Source organism: Aquila chrysaetos, chromosome 25 (assembly GCF_900496995.4).
Source record: "Aquila chrysaetos chrysaetos chromosome 25, bAquChr1.4, whole genome shotgun sequence".
Taxonomy (NCBI): Eukaryota; Metazoa; Chordata; class Aves; order Accipitriformes; family Accipitridae; genus Aquila; species Aquila chrysaetos.
The window spans coordinates 12,038,532-12,054,348 of NC_044028.1; the positions used below are offsets into that span (position 1 = coordinate 12,038,532).

General features: G+C 34.1%; 1 protein-coding gene across 8 annotated transcripts in view; it reads left to right on the top strand.

The window, feature by feature from the left end:
* The window catches only part of MRTFB (myocardin related transcription factor B), an 85,069-nt gene that overhangs the window by 11,938 nt on the left and 57,314 nt on the right, over nt 1-15,817 (top strand). For 7 of the 8 annotated variants that reach the window (XM_030002155.2, XM_041120253.1, XM_041120251.1 and 4 more), the window contains one exon: nt 11,216-11,382. In XM_030002155.2, coding sequence (XP_029858015.1) covers nt 11,229-11,382 — 154 coding nt within the window. In that variant the 5' untranslated portion in view covers nt 11,216-11,228. Of the gene's footprint in view, nt 1-11,179; nt 11,383-15,817 lie in introns of all 8 variants that reach the window. The other variant, XM_041120252.1, reaches the window with a different exon arrangement.

Below are 15,817 nucleotides of genomic sequence, written 5' to 3' on the forward strand. Positions count from 1 at the left end.
CTGTGAGTTATCTTTGGGAGCGCTAGGAGAGCCCTCAAAATCTTATGGTTGCAGCTTACCCAATGGTTTTGTCTAAGCAGGACAGCAGAACTATAAAAAAATAATCTTAAAACTTCCATCACCTTCTTTAATTAGCCCTTAATCGTACTTTTGTTGCTATTCAAAATGTGTCACGTCATCCAATGTAAATTGAATTGTTGAAAAGAAGAGCTCGTCCCATGAACTTGTAAACCAGACATGTTAATCGTTTGGTACTAGGCCTCTGTTTTCTTTCTAGTTAAAGGAAATAGAATAGAGGAGAAGATTAAATACTTCTAATAACTTGCAAAGTAAAACCAGTCATTTGGGACAGTTAAATACATATCATAATGCTCTGCCATGCTTTGTACAGGGTGGTTATGTGATATAAATAAGAAAAGAACAGAAAAGAGAATATTTTAGATGAACTCTAAGCACTTAGCATAAATCAAATAAAGAACACATGGTAAATAGCTGCTGCTTAAGATGTACAGAAAGTTGATTTTTATCTTTTTTAATTTAAACATTAATCTGTCACCTTCTAAGTTTTTCTTTCATCCCTTAGCAAGTTAAACTTTACAAGTTTTAGTTTCAGAAGTTAAGAGCAACAAGTTGACTGGTTTCCATGGGAGCTAATTCAAGTTATTGTTTGCATTGTTAATAACTGAAAGTAGCTGTGTTGGTACAAGTCAATATGCAGCAAAAGGTTTGTGAAAGAGAGGTTTTCTAAGTTGTCCTAAGGTTATGAATAGGGACTACTTAACTGAGTATCATCTGCATGAGTGCAGTGAGTTGCAGTTCAGACATAATCATTTTGATATTTGCAAGATCCCCTAAGTTGAAGTTGCTAATAATCCCTAATTATGCTACATTATTTTGAAATCATGTCTAATTAGCATTTAGTTTATTGCTGAATGTGAATAATAAGTTAAATTCTGTCCTATAGAAGTTCATTGTATTTTTTTAAGAGGTCAAATATCAGTCTTTGGTACACCAATTATGATAATAAAATTTTGCTAATATCTGTAACAATGTATAGAAATAAAAAGAAGCAAAGTATATCTTCTTCAACAAATTTCGTTTTATAGAAATGATTGTGTAATGTTCAGTCATGCTTATGAAGCAAGGTATAAAGTAGCATGTTCAACAGGAAATAGTCCTGCAGTTCCTTCCTCTTTGACTTGAATCCTAATGCTTTCCTTGCTTTGTTCAATTCAAGGGCTTGGTTTACAGGCACTAAAATAAACAGAATAGCACCTGCAGCTTAGTCATAAATGGGAACATCTTGAAGTAGCTAAGCAAACAAATGAAATCATGGAGTAATTTAACCTCTTCTGAAATGCCTTAGATGCTCTACCAACATTCATTTTTAAGATCAGGATTTTGGCTGTTAAAGGACTCTGAACACATAAAGGAATTATTGAAGATTATGAACCATTTATTGATAAAAGTTACTAATTAATTATTTTCTGAACTGTCAGAACACCTCTTCTAAAAAGCTCTGTATATTTTCTCTTCCTTGTTTTTAATAAATGCCCACTTCTAGGACATGACACTAAAATGTTTAGCAGTCGTATGATGTGTTCGTATAAATATTTGACCCTTACTCCAGACTTGAGCTATCAAGTGCTTTTATAAAACCAAAATGAATACTTGTGTTTTGATTTTTTTTTTTTTTTTTTAAATATGTTGTCAACTTCAATTACATAAATAGATTCTGCTGGCTACACTGTTTATGTGTGCTGGCTGCAGAAAATCATGGAGCATGTGTTATCTTCCTAATTCCTTCCACAAAGTTCTGTCATAGACCAGAAGAATTGAACTTGCTTTTTGGCAGGTAAATCTGAGTTTAGCTTGCAATTATTTGAACACTACTACTAAGTGCTTCATATTAAAACTGATATTAAGATCTTTTGAATTTTTTTTAATTGGAATTCAAATAAATTGCTTCTGAAATACGTCGCTTATGTTTTATTGGAAAAGAGAGATCTAATTTAAATGTGTCGAGATCCATGAGGATGAGAAACTAGAAGCATCATTTGTTTGCACACCAATAACGTGCATGCTTTCTTTTTGTTTCGTTTCTTTGTCTTGCTAAATTTAGGTATTATAAAACTGATCTTGTGTTGTTTTCTAAGCTGAGTCTAAATTTATTTGCTGCCAGTGTTAATACAGGCATTTTAGATTTTAGTAGAGTATTAAAGCAAATGTAGAATGTTGACAATCAAAATCATCTTCATAGACTGAAAACCAGGATTGTAGATATTTCTGATCATTTGCAAATGGCATATTTCCATACGCAGTGTGTGCGTTTGTGTAACAGCTAAACAAGATATTATTTCATGTTTTACCTTTCTAGCTTAAAGTATTTTTATGAAGCTGTTTATTTTAATAGAGCTAGTGAGGATATGTGCTATAACAGCTTTGTGTTTATTTAATCAAGTTAATCCAGCTGAATGACTTAGCATTGCCTCAATATGAGCATTGTTGACTAAGAATATCCACAAAAAAGATGAGATGAAATCAAATTATGTCTGCTCATAAGGTGATCAAAAAGTTGTTGAATAATGTATCTGGAAGTCCTTCACTTATGACAAGTCGTAGGACAACATTTATTATACTTTCAACTATTGTTGTCATAATTCTTGTTGCTACTGAGTGCTCAGGTAGCAGCTGTTAGGAAGGATGGACTTAGTTGTTTATGAAATAACATATCTTCTTACTGTGATGCAGAGTTTTCAACATGAGTTAAGTCTTTATAAACTTCGTGCTACAAACAGTACTGTACTGTAAGTTAAGCATAATGTACCTTCTACTTATAAAGCATTGTGTCAGTGGAAGGTGTGTTAAAAGATGTTTGGGGTTATCCGGATGGATTAATAAGTGCTGGCTTCGATGCTTGCTTTTAAAGAGCTTGCAGAGCTACCTAGGTGACGATGTCTCTCTTTCACATGAGAGAATAGGAAAGTAGTTCATACTCTTTAAAGAAGGTTGTTGACCGTGTATTATTTTTAAGAGGCAGCTAATCCTAGACTCTACTGTTTCGTTTGGTCCATCAGACTGTTTGTTTATTGATTTTGGTGCATCCTGCAAAGTTATTTTCATAACTGTTTCTTAAAGAAAGATGGTAGATTTGAAAAGTTTTATATAATCAGTAAACAATTTAAACATTACTTCCATCTGAAGGGATTGGTTTTGTTTTAGTGACTTGAATATTATGCTCATTGAACCTTGGCTTGCTTTATAAATATTTGTAAGAAGTTTATCATCTTGGATAAATTCTATCATTAATTACCATTTTTGGTATTACCAAGATATTTGAAGTACGTATATTACAATTATTTTTATGAGGCCTTTGAAGTATTTAAACACTAAGCTTCACAACATTCCTGTGAGTTATATCCTTTCCACTGAAGGGTTACGTGAAGCCCAGAAGACTTTACCTACCAAATGTTATTTGAATAGGTTAGTTTTGAGAAGGCAGTAACGTGAAAAAAAAAAATAGGTAAATCATCTGTATGGCCCTACACAGCAACAGGGTAAGCTTTAGCTTCCCTATGCTGTAAGGGAGCTGTAGGAGGCTGCCTTTGTTCATCACAGACCCACACTCTCCACCTGATAATTAATTTGCATTTAGCAGGCCGCATCTCCTATTACAAATGAGGTGCGCCTTTTTTTTTTTTTTTGCCTGGAGATGGTACAAGAAGGAATTTATCATCTAGTATTCTGTTGACTCATCCCCTGCCTTGGTCCAGGTATAAGTAATTTTCTGTACTTTACCTAATTTATGGCATGCATTTGCTAGGGTAGCTTATTTCTTTTCAGACTTTAATCGGTCCAAAGACTTAAGACTTTAAGATTTCCTTCTAAGAATTAATAGAGAGAATCTCAGTGTAGCATTGTCATTGAAATACGCAAAAGTGTTAAATGAGTTTCTGGAGGTCTTCTAGTGTCTGCTCAGTGGTATTAATTTAGCTAGAGTAGACAGTTAAAAAATTTAATCTCAATAATTTAGTAAAAGAGGAAATTTATCTGAAATATTTATCAGTCCAGTCTTGACTCTGTGCTCCTTCAAGAGGCATGTCATTCCAATTACTGATATGGTGAGAAGCATGATAGGACCTCAGTTCTGTCATATACTTCTGCACACTGTTTTTTAAAGAAATGAATAGTAACAGTGAGGTTTTGATAATGCATAATCCAAGATCATTACTCATAGTTAGTCAGCCGTTGATATTTCTCATCTTTTTCTGCTTTTGTCTAATTACCTTTGTAAAAATAGCCATATGATTTAAATCCTTGTTGCGGTATATTTTACCACAAAATGTATCTTCATTAATATAACACTGTATTTTAACTGTAGGATTGCAATTTCTCTTTCAATGTAGTAATATAATGTCAGTTTTAATTTCAAAGTTCATATACTGTATCCAAAATACTTACAATGAGAGAGGCTGTGTAAGAAACTAACTGCAGAAGTTATAAGCAACACTGAGTTGTCAGCAGTGTTGACACTACGTCTCTTTGGGAAAAGGAACAGCATTATACTGTGTGAAGTGAAATACTAAAATGATTTAATGTTTTCAAGACTCTTTTTTTCGTGAAAATCGTCTGTTGGTCTTTTAATCCACTGTGGAATACACGAAGTGAGGGGCATAAATCTCAACAGAATAAGCATTGTTCTTGCAACAGAGGCAAACAATTTGAGACATTTTCTCCAATCAGTGAAATTGATGAATGTCAAAAATAAATTAGATGAACATATTCGGTTAATTTACTGATAATCTGGATCATTATTAATAGCATGTACTTTCCATGTCTGTTCATTTTGTACTCAGTCATATATTCATCTTTACTGGTTCTAAATGCTATTTCAGTAAGTGGATTTGAAACCTACTGAGAAAACAAAAAAAAGAAGAAAAAAAAAAGAACTTTTCTGTAACAGTTTATTGTTAAAATTGCAGTACTAAATGCAAAAGGTTATTTTTTGTTTTTTACATCTTTACTATTTTAAAAACACCAGTATATGAGACATGGTGTGAAGGACAGGTTAGTGATTTGGAGGAATAGCTTTAAGTGGCTTTTAGACACTCTGTAAGTATTTCCAAAGCTTTTTTTTAATTATTATTATTATTATTTGTCTTTCGATTTTGTAATGAAATATAAGTAGTCCTTAGAGTTTGGGGAAAAAATATGTATGGACATACAGAAAAAGGTATTCAGAACAATTATAAAGGGAGCCCCAATAGTTTTTCATGTAGGAATTTCGTAAGATCTCACATGTATAATAGGATGTAAGCACAGCTGAAATGAAATTGTGCATATATGATATGTGCTATTATCTACCAAATAGAAGATGCTGCATTTTAGAGGTCACAGAGAAACCACTATGTACTAGACTAAGGAGCGTTATTGTCTCAGTAGCAGACACCTAGATTTGGTATTGCTCCAGGAACTGACTTGAGATGGATTTCCTGCAGCCAACCCTACTATTTGTTTCTTAATTTTCTTTTAATCCCTTGCTGATAGGCAGCATGCCAAGAGGAGTCCTCCTTTAAAAATACTGCGTCTTTTCCTCTCTTTGAAGCGGGTATTTCATCCCCAGTTCTTGTCTCTGGGAAATGACTCTCTTAGCTTATAGTTACCGTATTGTTCAGTGAGCTAAATGTTCCTGTGTATTTTGAATGTTGATGTCCAAGTCCTACTTGTATTGATCCTGTGGAGAAAGGAGGTACTGAGCATTCCAAGGGTCTGAAGGAAGTTTACTCTAGGCATATCTATCATACATAGCCCTATCGGGCCGGCTGCATTCTGAAAGCATAGTCCTTGCCCTTCTTTTATGAGATGGAAGGAGGAGTTGCCAAGTTAGTCTCATATTGTCACTTAGCACATTATCTCAGATACAAATCATTAATGCTTACTGTTCAAATTGAAGTAATATTTGAAACTGTAACAGTCCCCTAAATGCATATTAACCACTATAGTGTTAGAGATCATCATCCCCCCTGTACAGATTTTAAAGTCTTTCTAGGCATTGACAAAGAGATCCAAGAGTGTAATGCAAATGACCTTCCCTGGCAAGTGTTAAGCTAACCTGATGGATGCAGTGCTTAAGCTTTTTAAGTGTCTCTTCTACTGTTTCCTGACACACTGAAGAAGAAGGAAAAAAAAAAAAAAAAAACCAACATTTTGCAATTCTGGTATTCTTCCCACTAAAGACTCTGGTGTATTACAAACTGCTAGCTATACAATTTAAAATTTTACTGAGTTTCATAAATGGAGAAACTTAAACCTAGGTGATTTGACTGCTGATGTTCACACCATGATTCTGTAATAAATTCTGTACTGGAGCCTGGTATTGCTAATATATAATCTGGTGTGACTATTAATAATTTGATACTGCACTGTGTATACTGACCTAAGTTCCTTGCAGATCTACGTGAGTGAGCAATGTTAAGGTCAGCCATTTGACTTGGCCAGAGTTTGAATGCACTGTGATTCTTGACCTGTTTTTTCCAGCAGATTTCTAAAATCTGATTTACTACCTAAGTGTCATCCAGATTTCACAGTTTGTGCCAAATAAAATACCAGTTCTAGTGTCTCAAGTGGCAGGGAAGTATGTATTTTCTCCCCTTCTAAGATTTTTCTAAGGAAATATACTTTGTCTTTTGAAGATAAAATGTTTAAAAATAAAAGAAGCGTTTGTCTTCAGCAGTTAAGAAAAGATAGCAACCACCTACAATCTGTGAGAACGCTTACATAAGACTCATACACTGTACAGGAGTTCTCTCTTGCGAGTACTGGAACGCTCTTTCTATGTAGTTGTCAGATAAATGTGAACCGAAGCATTGCTTGCAGTGCTGGTGCATATTCTATTTTCATAATCTATTCTGAAGGTTAAGTAGGAAAATAATTTTGTTCTAGTTTTCACTTTACTGCTCTTAAACATTTTGCTGAATTCTGTGTTTAAAACAAAAAAACCAAACAAACAAAAAAAACAACCCAAACCTGAAATCGTTTGGGACTATTGGAAGAGTGGAGTAGTTTTATTTTAGTTGCTACAAATAAGATGGTATTATACTATCCAACACTTTGTAAGTAGAAATGTTTTTCATACCAAATAAAATTATGGTTCATACAACTTAATAAACTTTTGGATGTCTTAGTTTCAAGGAAGGGAGTGGAAACCCCTGAAGTGACAGCTGATTTCTGTCTGTCAGATTAGCCTTGTATAAAATGGTGCTTTCTTAGATGATGCAGAGTAGAACATTGATACTTTAATAGTATGGATTTCTTTTAATTGTATTTTTCCTGTATGTGTTTTTACTGTTGAGTTTCAGTTATGTTATTAATACACTTTTCTGTACAGGTCTGCTTGAAGTCAGGGGTTACATAGATAATGGTTACCATCTGTAAACGCAGATGGCAAATATGAAGTAATTCTTCAAGATTTGAAGAGGAGGTTTCAAATAAATGAGAAATGGGAGGCAAATGTGTTATCTTTAATATAAAATATGATAGTATCATGGTACATTAAATTCTAAATCAGGTAAGTTTCTCACTTTTGCACATGATGACTGGATACTAGATGATTTTTAAGGTCCCTTCCAACCCAAACCACTCTGATTCTATGATAAATTATTTATTGTACAGGGTTTGATTTTAATCAAGGTGAACTAATGTTTTCTCCTACTGTTTTTTTTGTGTTTGAATTGCTAATGTCCAAACAATCAGTTATATTAGAAATGTCAGAATGAAATACAGCTTTTGAAAACTGAAGATAGATGGGAGATATTCTGCATATCTTAAGTCTAGTTTCAAGTGAAGTAAATGCTGCTGGTTGTAACCTCTACCTGATGATAAAGCAATTGTATGCATCTTCTCTAGCATTTAAAATGAGCATGCTAAAAAATAGTAGTGGTTTATCATCTCATACATACAACAGTGTAAAAAGATGTTGTTTTCATAGAGATATATTTTTTTCTTGTTTATTTCTTTTGTTTGTTTGGAAAGGTATTTATCAAAATTATTTTTATTTAAGTTTCAGAATTACTTTGTTAATAAGGAAAACCTTATGCCTAAGACAAACTAGTAATTTCATGCATGCTAATTTTTAAAGTTCTGTTTAGAAAGTTGAACAGCTGAATTCTCCTGTAGATGCCAATGGAACAAGAGAGGAGAATAAAATTAATTGTTTATATTTTACTATTCTTCAGTTTGTCATCTTTATAGTATTGTTCAGATGTTCTGTTCATTGATTCAGGAAGGAGCTGTCACTGATCATAGTGTATCTGAGCCAGATCTTGATGATGTAGGTCACTGACTTTTTTTTTCCTCCCTACAAAAAAAGCTTACAAATGTTGGGTGGAGGTATGTGTTTTCTTTTTTGGGGGAAGGTCAAGAGAATTCATTGTTCTAAGCTCAAAAATATTTCCGTAGTTTGATATGGTAGCAGTTCATCAGTAAAAATGAAAAGAAATGAGATTCTAGTTGTTCTAGTATTAAAAGATCATTTTGGAAAAAACCTAGATTTTTAACAGCCTATAGGCTTTCAGCACCCTTGTAGCAAAAAATTGAAAGAGGGCTTTCTGTAACAGTGTACAGTGACCTCATCCTGCTTTGTCAATCAGTATAGACAACTGCTTGAGGAAGCAAAAGAGGCATCAGCTGTGGTTATTCAATGTGCATGCTACAACCTGTTTCAGTTTTCCTTCCTAGAGGCTTGTTCCTGTGAAATTCTGTAATGGTAAAGGATGATAAACTGATAAATAGTAGATGTTTAGGATTGCTACAGGTTTTTTTTACTAACAACTTTATTTTTAGTGGTTAAAATTGTTTATCCAAAAGATCTAAGACAAGGAATTTGCAATATCTGAGACTTTACTGTGAATTGGAAACTTTCAAATCAGGGTTAGGTTCTGCATTGGAGAACTTTCAGTTTAGAGGTTTCCTGATGATCAAGTTCGTGTACTGTATGAAACCACAGTAAAAACTGGGATCTGAGAGTCGCAATCAGCAATATCATCTGTGTTAGGGCAAAATAGCAAGAGGCAACAGTCACAGGTTGCAGTAGAAGCAGCTCTGTTTGAAAGAGGTGGGCACGGCATTCATAATGGGGTTACCCGGAGGTGGTGGATTCACCAGCTTTGCAGATTCTCAGAACCTGACAAGACAAATTCCTGGGCATCTGGTATCCCTACTCAAGATTGGGGGATGGACTAGATGACCTCCAGAAGGTCCCTTCTAACCTGATTTAATCAGGTTCAAATCACAAATTAAGCATATTTTGTGTGAGAAGTCAACTTTTTTTGAGTTGCACTGCAATGTTGCAATCAGTATAATTTAATGTGTTGCATACAATTCTTGCATGCCTTGTTCTTAGCTGAATCTGGACAATAAAACCACATTCACGTATATTCCTGAAATGAAAATTAAGAAATGGACATTTAGCAGTGTGTTGTAGAAGTGATGGAAGTTAAACCGGTTTAATGTAAAGCAAGATATTTAGTTATCTGTCATGGGGAAAACACTTAGTCAAAGCTAACATGCAGCATAATAAATGTTAAACCTTTAGTACAAGAAGGTGTTTCTGTTAATTTCGTATGGATTTAATGGCATGAATACAGCTCATGTAGTTTAATCTCTTTGAAAAGTGACTCTAAGACATAACTCAGGTAATACATTGTGGATAAAATGCTGTGAATATGAGCAGATAAGCAGCTAAATTTTCACTTAAATTCTGCTCTGAAGAGACTTGCTTTTTTAATAATGTACTTAATTTGTATGGGTGAGTGGGAGTTTGAGGAGAGTGTAATGTCAGGAAATCAAATGAGAGCTGGTAAATTATGCTTCTAAAAGTGAAGAACAAAGAAGAAAATCTTGCATAACAGTAAGTTAATGTGTCTTCATTTAATGTGAAAGCACCAATTGGTAACTATGGAAAATAATGAAAAATATACACTTGATCATAATTGTTCTACTGAGGTATATATCAAGCAGTACTTGCTTATATGTCTTATTTTTAAATTGGCACTTTCAGCAACATGATTCTTTACCCCTTTTTGTAGTGTAGGCCATTCTTTGGTGGTCATGATCATTTTTTGTCATGGTGGTGTTTTTTAAAATATCAAGTAACACTTGAAATATTTTGGGTATGGTCATTGAAACACATGTTGCATTTTAAAAACCTTTAAATATGCACCCCAACACATGTGGTATTTACATTCAGCACACCTGAAGTTTGAAATTTAAGGTTGAGTATGGGCAAGCAGTAGTGTCTCTTAAGAAAAATAACTAAAAATAAGCAAACAATTTAACAATAATAAGACATTTCTTCAGTTTTATGGATCTTCATGAATTGTTAATATTTCATATTGTTCGAGTTTCCAAGAATCCAGGGATGGACTTCATTGAAGTCCATATTGATTTATTGACATTTTAACGATTTCAGAGTTCTGTGAGCTAGAAAAAGTCTGTATCAGTAATTCATGTTTCCGTCTCTCCTCACTGTAGATTAAGTACCCCATTAATGGTAGAAAGGAAAGAAATAATAAATAGGGACTTTTATTCCACTCTGTAGAGTATTTTACAATAAGTAGCTAGTGTACAGTAAAATTAATTTGAAAAAATTCATAGCAAAAAGCCTTCCTTGCTGGACAGATTGAAGATTAACTAGTTCTAATATAGTTCTTTGGTGGTATGAATTCCTGTATTAATACCAAAGTTGATTTTTGATCTGAAGGAAAGTTGTACAGCGCTTCAAAATATTAAAAGCTGTTTGTTTGTTATCATATATTAATTGAGCATTCTCTAATATAAGCTACTGAAAAAAAAGAATGTTTTTCTGATAAACAGGCTGTGTCACTTGCTGTAAGACAGGAGCTTTTGGACATCCATATTGAGAGTTAACACTGTGTAATATTTCTGTCAAAGTGAGCAGAGAAACTCCTGCTTCTCAGAACCAAATGACTGTAAAAATGCTTGTAAATACATTGCTTAACTATATTTTTGCAAACCCATAATACTTGTGGTAAATCAGTAGGTAACGTATATATAATTTTAAAGTTGAATTTTGTGTGCAAAGGAACTGACCAAAACCCAAACAAAAAACGTAACGTGTCTACGTGATTTTTTTTTTCTTTATTAATTTTATCAACGATAGTGTGATTAAGAGACCACTTGCTCTCCCTGTCTCCAGACGATTTAACACAATGGATCACCTGGGGACAGCAGACGCTGAGGACGACTCTGGATCACTAACACGGCTTGCTCCTAGTCCTCATAGCGAAGCAGTTGCTCATGAGTTTAAGGAACTCTCATTGCAGCCCAATCAGTACTTACCTCCTCTCAACGAACGAAAGAATGGTGAGTGCAAAAGTGACTGTTGTTCTTTTCTCTGCATTGCTTAAATGTTTTCTGTGGGAATAATGATGTTTGTTCAATTTCTTCAAATAACATTAATTGACTCTCTTCACTCGCTTTTCCCAAACCATATTATGTAGAGTTAAAATGCTACAGTGTTTGTAACCAAATCTGTCCTGATCAGCTTCACCTGTCATGGCAGCTTGTAAGTCTGACTTTACAACCCCACCTTGAATACTTTGTTGAAGTATATAGAATGGAGTTGTTTACATTTTAAAATAGTTTTAAAACTACAGCGAGTGTATAAGAAAAGCATTAATTAAATATTTTTGAGAGTTGTATTGTTATCAGACAAAAAGGGATAATTATCAAGAACAGGGTTTTTTTTCTGCAAAAACAATACAGAATTGAAGTTTCACATTGTATTCCAGAAAGTTTAATTCACCACATAGTTTAAGGTTGAACAACTAAAGAAAAACAAGATTTACATTTTGGGAATCTCTCCAGTATCTTTCCTCGTTGTTGATGTTGGCATAGCAACTTAGGAAGAAAGTGTTTCCACTGTTACAGTAAGCATCAGGAAGAATTAGGTCTGAATCCAAACGTAGGCTCATTTTTATTGGGGAGAAGGCAGAAATCTCTTTTTTTTTTTTTTTTTTTTTTGGTGTTTGGGTTTTTTGTCACACTAGTAATACAGTAATACTTCTTCTATTAATGAAGATTTGTTTTCCAGTATTTGTAGTAAATAGTGGGAACATTGAAATTATGTAAAGGAAGTATTTAATTTTTTGAAGCATTTTTTTAAATCAGTTTAGCTACAGCTAGCTATTAATTCGGTTGTAATAGTATAAGCATTATTAAATAAGAAAAAAACTATCTGAATATCCTGGCTTTAAAGTAGAAAAAATGGGGATATATATTGCTAGGCTGTATGTATATCAAATATCCAGGGACAGGTCCAAGTCATGGTATTCTCTGTTTCAGAAAGACATGGAATGTTGTCTACAACCAAGATGCTCCTGTTCACACAATGAGGGACTAACTGTATGGTGCCTTGTGTACATACCCTCAGTATTATATAGCACTCCAAGAAAGAAAAACATAATAAAGGGAAAATATGGTAGCGGAGAGACTTAGGCTTAGCTTATATAAATGTGGAATGACAACCTCTTTGAATACTTGAGCATGACTTTTACAATTACTTCCTTATTTTTTTCCACATGTGAAGATCTTGAAATACAGAATACTGTGTTAACTGATATAATATGTTCGAAGCCTTTTAAACTAAGGGACCTGCAGCTAACTTATTAATATTTTTGGCTCTACATCCTTAAGAATTATTTTTTGTAAGGCAGAAAAAAGAATTGTAACTTGGGAGACATTGGTTTTTGTTGCCTACTATTTGATGTTAAATTGATAATAGGCATGTCTATACCAGAAGCTTGTTTTAAGATAGCTTACACCATTTTACCTTTTTATCAAGGAAGCAACAGAAATACGTATTTAAAGAAAGCTGTTTCATAATGAGGCTAAAAAATATCAACACTTAACTCATAGACCTTATCAAAAAGAGAATGTAGTGGGGTTTTTTGCATCCTGTGTGTAACTATACATCTGGAAAATTTGTTCTTTTTAATTGCCTGTAAAACGGAAATGGATGACACAGGTGTCTATGTTGAGTCTAAATGACTCAAACTTTTAAATTCTGAAGACTACTACCACAAGAATGCACTAAATTAAACAGGAAAAATCCATTATAAGATGGCAAGCTCGTCAGTTTCTCTTTTGACAAACCTTGCTGTGACTGTCTTAAGTACATATTTATTGCCTTCACTTAATTTAATTGTTTTGTTATCTTCCCGCTTTTACTAATAAATGTAAATTGTCTAACAAGCAGTAAAATGAGGTGTGCAGCTTCAGGTGTTAAACTTACTTATGTTTGCTCTTTAGTCTTTCACTTTTAGTTCTTCTATACTGGACAGTTGTTTCTTTTCTTAGGCATTCTTCCCATAACTTGAAAGTATTTTTGTGCTTTCATGAATTAATAAAATAACGTATAGGTAGGTTTTGTATTGTCTTCATATATAATATGCTTCTTGTTTATTTTCCAAAGAAAAGGCAGCAACAAAAGATTTTAATGTTTAAGGGCTCTGGCTTGTTGAAATAACAAGGAGATTTTCATAAATAAAGTGGTGGAGGGGAAATGAATAATTTGAGAAGCTGCCTCTCGCTCCTCTGTGCCTCTCACTCTCCTCTTAGGTCTCAGTTGACTTAAGAACCATTACCCTGTTAATCCTCGTTATTTATCATAATTTCTCTTATGACACTTTTGAGCATCTGTCCATAGTAAGTATCAGGCCTCCCACAAAGATTTTAATGTCGTCTTTGAGGAAGAGATTGTATGAAGTTCACGTAATGGGCCGTGGCTTCTCTTCATCTGTGTCTTTTGTGACAAGACTAAGTCATCTGGCTGGGCTTGGCCAAAAGGTTAGGCATTGTTTTCAAGGCCATTATTAGCACAACCCTATTGCTTTTGGAAAGGAAAAGGCTCAACAATCTGCAAGGCAGATTGAGAAATCATATAATTGGAGGAATACAGTCTGACAGACGTGATAAAGAAGTGTTTGGTGGACACTGGTGCAATTTCCTATCCTTTTCGGTGTTCTAGATCTTTCTAATGTTGTTTAAGTATCCTGCCACTGAGGGAATGCTACTTTAGTAGTATTTAAATAATTCCTAAATGAACTTAAGAGGAGCCTCCTAGTTTGCTTCCTGTCCTTATGCGAAAGAGCTGACAATATCTGACTTTATACTGGCTGGCTGCTTTTGTTCCTGGAAGAAATGGATGTTTGTGTTCAAATTGCTTTCTCAGAACAACAAAAAGAGGTTTGGGTACTGTCATCCTCCAGAGCACCCAAACTATCGCACGCCTATAATTTCAGATTTAATAGTTTTGGTTAATTTGGTTAAAGGTAAATTTTTTGTAGAAATGATGAAAGTCGGAAGAAAATTTGTAAAAGTAGAATTTAACTTGATGGATTCATATTAAAAGTAGCTTTAATACTTACTCTTTGTTTTTACTTTTTACCAAAACAGGATTTCTTCAGGAGTATGTTAACATGTCACTATTTTATAAGTCTGTAAGCATAAGAGATTTCAGTATGCAGAAATACAGTGGCACTTAATAAAAAAATTCTGAAATATTTAAGGTTTTTTGTCGAATATTTTTACGCAGGAAGCATTATGCTTTCTGTGAGCTTTGGTAGTGATCCTTTAAACCTTTTGTTTACTTGAATGAGTCTTTTGGCAGTAGTCCAGTAGAAAGGTGAATTATTCTAGTATTGTTCTGCATAGTATTGTTAGGCTGGCTTGCACAAGTTAGTACAGAAACGGTGTTTCAAGCTTTTCCAATGACACTAGAAGTGTGGGAGGCTTATGCTTTGGTTTGGTTTTATTTACCATGGAGGTAGTCACACCAGGGTAACAGAAATGTACAATGAAATTGCAAGCACATGCCTGGTGAGCCAACAGTCATTTGAGATGTTACTACTTTGTCCTTTTTTTTTTTTTTTTACATTTTATTCCTCTTCCCCTGCCCAGTCTGTCCCCAGAGATCACAGTCATACAGCAAAGCTAGCATAAGAGTTCAGGTGAGCGTAGCTCAGAATTTTTTGGTGCAAAATTCATGGTTTAGATTAAGCTCCAGTGGAACTGTTGTCCCTTGAGTTGACGAAGGAACACTGATATGCTCTGTCAACTCTGTTGAAGAGGCTGTAACTTCCAGTAGAGTATCAATAACAAACAGTTGGAGGGCAATAGCATCTTAAGCTTCTGCAGCCATTTACTACACGCAGGTGTTTACTCCCTGAATAAAGACAAATAGATAATTTCTTTGGAGAGTGAGAAAGAGAGGAGGGCAGCAGCATATTCTTGTCTTCTCAAATGTCATTTTTCAGACAGATGTCTTCCATCATAAAAAGTCTGTGAAACACAAATACTAACCAATTAATGTTTCATATTTTAATAGCAGGGCAAGTAATGGGAGTTTTCAAGCTGATTTGCTAGATAAAGGTTTTATTGTGGGGCTGAAATACTTCAACTGAACCATCTCTAAAGCAAACGCTTTTAATTATTTGAGGTCAGAACAACAAACTGTTTGTAGACAGTAACCTCGTGTATGTAGTTAAGTGTAATAACAAAGGTACATCTTTCCAGGATGTTGTACGTTGGTCTTCTGGACTGTCACAATTTTAAGATTCCCTTTTTTCTTTTGAGTTGTTTTTAAGTCAACGGCTGTGGGCAATACTGGATTACTAATGAAATTAATTTCAGTTTCTCATTAGTTTGCATCTTTCTGGATAATTAGGCAATACATGCAATGCATTGATCATGTAAACTTGTGCCCTGTTTATTGCTGTGTTATTGTGCCTGTTCTCTG